Source organism: Struthio camelus, chromosome 7 (assembly GCF_040807025.1).
Source record: "Struthio camelus isolate bStrCam1 chromosome 7, bStrCam1.hap1, whole genome shotgun sequence".
Lineage (NCBI taxonomy): Eukaryota > Metazoa > Chordata > Aves > Struthioniformes > Struthionidae > Struthio > Struthio camelus.
In genome coordinates, this window is record NC_090948.1 from 8,564,971 (window position 1) to 8,572,636 (window position 7,666).

Below are 7,666 nucleotides of genomic sequence, written 5' to 3' on the forward strand. Positions count from 1 at the left end.
TGTGAATGGGGCCGGTGCAACATGTGGCCTTTCACCTCACCCAAGAACTACTGCCAGACAGCCACACTCAGAGAATTGTTTGTTAATAGTCCAATTAGATAATTGCCATCTTTCACTCCTTTTGCTCTACGTTTCCCATAAAGGAATGAATAAGGAGAGCAGCATGAAGAGGGCTTCTGCCCTGCAAGGTGACAAGAAGGACTGGAGCATGCTCTTTGCACAAGGCCATTTGCTTGAATTGAATCATTGTAGCCTAATCAATGGTCTTATTGGATTACTGGCTGTTGCAGTTCTCAAAGATATTGTAGCAGAGACAATGAAATAGCTAGAGTAAAACTTTCTTCCCCGTTAGTGGATCTCGCAGTTGAGATTTTCCATGGTCTCTCTCTCTCTCTCTCTCTCCCTCCCCCCCTTCTCCCCCTCTCTCTTTCTCCCCCCTCCTGGATCTACTGCACACAAAGCTGGCTTTTTTTTTTCCCCAATGAGCAGGCTTTGCGAATAGGTTCAGTGTTTGTGAAGGTGCAGAATTAGCACACACACATGCACATACACACACACACAGAGGGAGAGGCACAAAAAGCAAGTATCTGGGCTGAAATAAGGAGAGGTAGGAGTTTAAGATGGCTGTCTGAGGGGAGATGTGTTAGGGAGGATTTCTGCTGGCCAAAATACCCTACCTCCTTGGACAGATTTTCTTGAAGGAAGAACTTTTTGTATGCGTGCATGCTGGAGATCTGTTTGTTTGTTTAGAATTCAGTGGCGGTTTTTTTCCTCCTACAACTGCATTTTTCCAGCCCTTCCTGGCAGCTTTATTCAGATTTATTTGGCGTGCTTTGGAGAAAGCCACTATATAATCGGGAGGTCAAAGGCGTAGTGAAGAAAGTTAATAATGGCTGCTAATGGTGCTAACAATTCAGGGTGAATCTTGTCAAAAGTTTCCCCCCCCTCTTTTCTTTCTCCCCCCCTTTTCTCTCTCTCTCTCTCTCTCTCTCTCTCTTTTTTTTTTTTTTTTGGAAGTCTCAGTCTTTTGATTGTGTGTTTCCTGAAAGCAAGACCAATCATTTCAGTTTATTCACTGGCTAAACTCTACTTGATTGGGGACAAGCACACAAACCATCCATTACGATCTGATATATTATCCAAACAATTTAGTGTATTCATGAGGTAACCTAAATGTGGAGGCTGCAAAATTACCCGTAATCAATTGAAACAGCGAGTGCGCGTCCCTCTGTGTGTCTAACAACTACATGTCTCTGTAATAAGGCAGACATTAAATCATTTTAGAGTTGTACTGTTGAGTACCTGATCACTGGGCGCTCTGGGAAGCTGGACAGTCACATTAGGACGCTGGGACTGAGGAAGCCGCTGCTTTTCCAGTGGGATAAAACCCGACCTCCTTTACTCAAGGTGCTTTACAGATCCCCACCGACCTGACCATAAACCGTGCAATATCCAGCACAGACTTCGTCGTCGTCGTCGTCGTCGTCTTCTTCTTCTTCTTCTTCTTCTTTTTTTGTTTTTTATTGCACTACATGTTTGGGAAACAAGACAAAATGGACGTTAGATGCAGTTCAGAGACTGAAGCTAACCGGGTCTCGAAGAATGGACATAAAGAGGTCAAGGAAAGCAAAGGGTCTGAAGGAAATATTTCTACTTCTTTTTTGAAGGATCAGCAAGGGACTTTTTCTGCCTCTGCAGCTACGGAAGACTGTAATAAAAGTAAATCTAGTTCGGCTGATCCGGACTATTGCAGAAGGATCCTAGTTAGAGGTACGAGTTTGAGGTATTTCGGGAGGGTGGAAGAAGGTGATCTGCATTCATGCCCGGGGGTTTTGTTTATTTTGTTTATTTGCCTTTGGTTTGTCCCAGGGTTTAAAGACCTTCCTATGGGTCCGGGGGAAAAATCCCTGTGTGCCGCATTTCCCGTCCGGGTGCTCTGAAGTCTATCGCTGCTCCAGAGCGCAGCTTTATTTCATCTCCTTCTGTGAATTTACGTCAACAGCGCACGGGGAAAGTTAAGCCGCGTTATATTTGTTTCGCCGCTTTTCTTTGTGCCGTTCAAACTCCAGCAGCGGCTGCGGCGACATTTCCTCTTTGCAGCTTTTGCGGGTGCGGCGTTTCCAAAGGGCGGCTTTTCCCGCGGGGAGCCGGCGCTGCCACCGCGCCCTCGGAAGGGCCGGCCGCGGACCTGGCTCCGCTCCTGCTGCCCGCTCCCGCGTACGCCGTGCCCCGGCGCTCGGGCGCGCCCCTTCCGCGCCCGCGCCCGCCGCTGCCGCGACCCGCAGTGCGCTTCGCCCCGCGCCGGCTGCGCTCGTCGGCGGGCGGTGCGGTGCGGTGCGGTGCGGCGAGGATCCCTGCGCAGGGCAAAGGTTCCCGCTTTTCCCCCTCTCCCCGCGCCCGGCGCCCGAGGAAAAGGGATATCTGTGAATAATCACCATCCACAGAGCCTTAAAAGCAACGGAGGAAAGATGAAGGGTTTTTTTTTTTTTTTAATGTAGTTACACGGTTTGTTTTCCTCACTGCCCATCTCCTTCCGCGTGTAAACTAATTAAATCATTTTAATTGCCCCCAAAAGAATTACCTGGAGAAATTTCGGTTTTATTAAAGTGCGTTTCGGGGAAGGAAGGAGAGAACAGAATCATAACAAAATTAGTGTAAAGCAGGCCTTGTAAACAATAATTAATCCTTGCGCGACCGATTGACCCAGAGAGGAGTCAGATTAAAATGATGTCGTTGTATCTGATTTAAAATGTGCTGAGGAGGTAAAATTACGGAAAGCAAAGTTGGGAAGGCTTTAATGTAACATGAATCTGGCTCTAGCTTGACAGTCGTGTTAATAAGATTTGTCCCGCTTTCCTTCGGTCGGTGCTGCCAGGAGAGTGAGGTTTCCGCGGGTTGTTCGATGCCTTGTTTTGGTTTTTCCCTCCTTGCTTCCCCTTTTTTTTTTCCTTTTTTTTTTCTCCAGTCTCAGAGAAGCGGCCGTGGCAATGCTTTCCCTGGGATGCTGGGTGGGCTGAAGATGCCCCCAGATTCAGGGTGGGAAATCAGCCAGCTTGGGGCAGCCGATGCCTGTGCCCAGAAAGCTTCTGTCTGTTTTTTTCTCATGGGAGACTTATTTAAAAAAAATAACAAGAGGGTTTTATATTTTGAGGGGTGGCAGGGGCAAAGGATGTTCAGCACACCCCAGCCGGGAGCCCAGGGGGAACAAAGAGTAGCCCTACAGTCACAAAGCCCGGCCTGGAGGATCCCTCCCCAGCCTTCCAGAAGGGCCGTGGGTGATGCCGCAGTGTCGTACTGTCAGTGCAGTGTATTCAAACCAATTTTAAATGGGCCGAGGGGATTATTTCCAGACCCCTGGGCCCCATCACCCCCTCCTCCTTTCTCTGTTGTTTTTTTTTTTTCCTTCCTTGGGTGTAGTGGCCAGGTGCAGCGCCGCAATCTGAGGGACGCTGCTCCATCCTGTCTTGGGTCTCGGTCTTGAAAGCGCTGGCGGCGGCACTTTCTACCTCCCTCGTAAAAAAAAAAAAAAAAAAAAGAAAAAGAAAGAACGAAAGAAAAAGAAAAAGAAAATAGAAAAAGAAAAAGAAAAGAAAAAAAAAAGATAAGAAACATAAGGAGGAGGGTTGCCTGGGTGTAAAGCTGACTGCGCCTTTCTTTGCCAGATGCCAAAGGTTCAATCAGAGAGATTATTCTGCCTAAGGGCCTTGATCTGGACCGTCCCAAGCGGACCCGCACCTCCTTCACGGCCGAGCAGCTCTACCGCCTGGAGATGGAGTTCCAGCGGTGCCAGTACGTCGTGGGGCGGGAGCGCACCGAGCTCGCCCGGCAGCTCAATCTCTCCGAGACTCAGGTAGCCCCAGGGAGAGGGGAGCCCCGGCGCCCCCGCTCCGGCGCCCGCCCTGCCCTGCCCTGCGCCGGCTCCGGCTCCCTCCGCGGCCCCGTCGAGGCGTGAAGGCGGGGGCAGCCCCCCCCCCCTCCGGCCCGGGCCTCTCCCATGCAGAGGCGCAGAGCCCCGGGGCTGAGCGGCCCCTTGCGCGCCCGTTGCGCGCAAACGCAGCCAGGGCGCAGGCCAGCTGGCAAGGCGCGGGCTGCCCACGAGGGTGCCCACGCGTGACACGCAGCGGGGGGCCGGCTGCCCTGTGCTGGAGCTCAGAGGGATGCCGGGCTGGGACAGCCCAGCGGGCGCGCTGATGGCAGACGTTGGAAAAGACGTGTAACTTTAGGGCAGCCAGGGAAGGGGGAGCCCCGTGGAGGGGGGCTGCTACAGGCTGCGCCGGGGATCCCCGGAGCAGCAGGGGGAAGTTAGGGCCGTGGCGTGGCCGGGGCTTTGCCCCAGCACCTCTGCCCTTGCTCTCGCCGTGAGCGCGCCGTGTGCGGGCCACGGACACGCGTGTCTCCGCGCACAGCCCCGGGCGAGTCTCTCCCGCCGCCGCGCGTGTCTGCACACCCACCCGGCCCTTGCAAGCCCCAGAGCGGCCCCGCAAGGTCCGTGAGGGGTCTGGCCACGAAGCCAAACCCTGCCGGGCTGGGGCCCGGCTCCTCGCCACCGTCAGCCCCCGGGGAACCGCCCTGGCCCCGCCGGGGGTCCTGTGGCCCCGGGCTGCTCTCCCGCGGGCGGCTCGGCCCCGCGGGGTGCCCCGCCGGCTGCGGAGCCGCCTTGTTACAGCGAGGGCCAGCGAGACGCCCTGAGCCAGCAGCGAGTGGAAAACAGCTGCTAAATCCCGGGGGCTTTAGCCACCCTCCCTAAGGGCCGCTGAGTCGGAGTCACTTCGTCTGATCTCTGTTTCCTGCGTGCTGGTGGGTGCAGTAGATCAAGGGACGGGGCTGAAGTTTCGGCCGTATTTCGAGTCCGCGTCGTCTTTTCGAGGGGGAGAATCGCCCCTCTGTCCTGCAGCGGGGAATATCCGCAGCGAGGGGACAGTCAGACGTATTAAAACTACGCTTAAGTGCAGAGAAGCATCTAAAAGCAACAAACTTCTAAAAGCCAGTTTCATATTTCTGCAAAATATCATAGAATAATAAATTTCCCTGACAAGCTAATTATGTTTTTTGTTTCCCCTGCCGGATAGGAGTGACAAGTTCAATAGCTCGTAGGTTACAGAAACTGCCTTTTTGCTTTGCTTGTTCGTTGTTGGGGGGTAAGGAGTAGGATTTGGGTTTTTTTTTTTTTTAACGTTAACTGTTTAAATAGGTGGGGAAGGGAGAGAAACTATGCTGGCCAGGAGATCTGGAAAGAAGCGCAGAGTGTTGTTAGACCCAGGAAGTGCGACCTGACCTAAGCGAGAAGCAGCCCGGGTGGGCGGTGTGTGGGGGTCCCTCCGAGCGAGTAGCCCGGCCCGAGTGTACGGGGCGGGCCCGGGGGTGCGCGGTCCCCAGCCTGGGGTGCTGCCTCGGGCATGCCACCGACTTCACCCTTAGACGGCTTAGAATAAAACGATGGGGAAAGGGCTAGATTCGGCTGCCTGGAAACCACTGGCATAAAATAAAAGTGATGGAGTAAAATGGAATTAGATGAAGTAAGACCGAATACGGTAAAATGAGCCACGGGCTTCCAAATACCCTTCTGCTACCCCTACGGGGGGCACCCCAGACCGGACTTGGGGAGCCGCTTTGTGCGTTTCTAAAATGCTCCCTGCTAAGAAGTGCCTCAAGGCTGGACTCCTTCTGTCCCTCTCCCTCAGGCTTCCGCCCTGCCCTCATCCGCCCCCCGACTGCGCGGCCCGCGGCCGAGCGCCCCTGCCCGGCGGACCGCTGCCCGCCGCGGGAGAGGGCCGGGCAGGGCCGGGCCGGGCGCGGGGGCGCAGGGCATCTGCCGGGCAGGCTGTCCCTCCGTGCCCGCTGACCCTGCCTCTCTCCCCGGCCTGCAGGTAAAGGTCTGGTTCCAGAACCGGCGCACCAAGCAGAAAAAGGACCAGGGCAAGGACTCCGAGCTGCGGTCGGTGGTGTCCGAGACCGCCGCCACCTGCAGCGTCCTGCGGCTCCTGGAGCAAGGCCGGCTGCTCTCCCCGCCGGGGCTGCCGGGTCTCCTGCCGCCTTGCGCCACCGGCGCCCTGGGCTCGGCGCTGCGCGGGCCCAGCCTGGCGGCGGGCAGCGGCGGCGCGGGCGCGGGCGCGGCGCCCGCCGGCGGCTCCCCGCACCCGCCGGCCGCCAGCAGCGCGGCGGGGCCGCCCCCGCCGGCGGCGCTGCACGGCTCGGCCGCGGCCGGGCACGGCCTCTTTGGGCTGCCGGTGCCCACGCTGCTGGGCTCGGTGGCCGGCCGGCTCTCCTCGGCGCCGCTGGCCATGGCCGGCTCGCTGGCGGGCAACTTGCAGGAACTGTCGGCCCGCTACCTGAGCTCGTCCGCCTTCGAGCCCTACTCCCGGACCAACAATAAAGAAAGCGCTGAGAAAAAAGCACTGGACTGACTCTAAGTAACTTCTCCGTATTTATATTTATAGTATCTATTTGTGGCGATATTTATGGGACAGACGGCGCGGCGGCCTGCCCGCAGCCCCCTCCTTCCCTCCCTCCCTCCCTCCCTGCCGCCCGCCTCGGCCCCGCGGCGCGGCTCCCCTCCGCGGGGCCCGGCGCAGCCGAGCGGGGCTCCGCGCCCGCGGGGCCGGGCGGCGGCCGGGGCCGGGGCCGGGGCGCCCGCGGGGGCCTCGCCTGCCCGAGCCCCAGCGGAGCGGGGCGGCCTCCGCGGCTCTCCCTGCCCCCGCGGGCTGGGGGGTTGTTTGTCTGTTTGAGGGTGTTTGTTCGTTTGTTCGTTTGCTTTAACACCGTTAGGAAAAGGGACAGAGAGGGAGAGGGGACGGGGGTGCGGTTTGGCCGAGCTGTTTTGGACCGACTTTAGGCAATGCCCAGGGAGGGAGAAGGATTTCAGAGAGAGAAAGATGGAGCTGCCAGGTGATGCCCGGGGGTTTTCCAGACGTCAGTGGCTCTTAAGCACAAAGGTTTGGGGGCTCTATGTCTGGCCCTGTTTTATACACACTCACTGCACTACAGTACTCGGGTACCATCTTTGCTGTTTGTCCGTAATACCAGCCAGGAAAACGTCCAGCAACTTGTATTTTTCATGTTAATTTTTGAATGTGGGAAGGGCCGGAACGGGACTGCCTTGAAAATATGTGCATGAAGCGGGGAGACAGATCCCAGTGGCTGCAGAGATTTTCAATGAAACAGTCTCTCCTTTGGAGGCAACACAACGCCGCTTTTTGTAGTCCCACGGGTTAGTCCTTCGGACTTTACCTGCAAAAGTAAATCCGCACATAATCAACGGAAGTCGGGACTCGATTTGCACCCAGATATGTTGCGATGGCAATTTTTTTTCTATTTGATTTTTCCAAATACTTTCAAAGTGCATCTAAATCAAAAAATCTTTAGCCTTTCTTCCTCCCAAAATAACCCTCTGGCATATTGCTCACACGTCAATTAAAATGAACGTAAAATATAAAAAGCGTATCTTTTGTTATTATTTTGTACTTTAAAATATATCTATGTAACAATCTTTTTTCTTCATAATTCTTACTGCCGTTTTCTCCACAAAGATGTGTATTTCATCTTCTAGTATTCCGGATCGATTTCCTGTTCAATTTCAGTACTTGAATTTGCCAGAAAAGGGATTCTGTACTTAGCTAGTTCTTCGGGGAAATTTTTCTTTGCTTTGATTTTAAGTTTATTTTCTTTC

The 7,666-nt window shown here is 55.2% G+C and overlaps 1 protein-coding gene across 1 annotated transcript; it reads left to right on the forward strand.

Moving 5' to 3' along the window:
• Positions 1-1,532: 1,532 nt before the first annotated feature.
• VAX1 (ventral anterior homeobox 1) lies at positions 1,533-6,404 on the forward strand. The gene is made up of 3 exons (XM_068951219.1): positions 1,533-1,770; positions 3,663-3,850; positions 5,868-6,404. The coding sequence occupies exons 1-3, from the start codon at positions 1,533-1,535 to the stop codon at positions 6,402-6,404; spliced, it is 963 nt and encodes a 320-aa protein (XP_068807320.1).
• The last annotated feature ends 1,262 nt before the right edge of the window (positions 6,405-7,666 follow it).

Excerpts from the sequence above, each read along its gene's own strand:
- VAX1 (XM_068951219.1), top strand. The coding sequence starts at position 1,533 with ATGTTTGGGAAACAAGACAAAATGGACGTTAGATGCAGTTCAGAGACT. Across the intron at positions 1,771-3,662 it reads CAGAAGGATCCTAGTTAGAG|ATGCCAAAGGTTCAATCAGA; the intron begins GTACGAGTTTGA and ends TTTCTTTGCCAG. Across the intron at positions 3,851-5,867 it reads TCAATCTCTCCGAGACTCAG|GTAAAGGTCTGGTTCCAGAA; the intron begins GTAGCCCCAGGG and ends CCCGGCCTGCAG.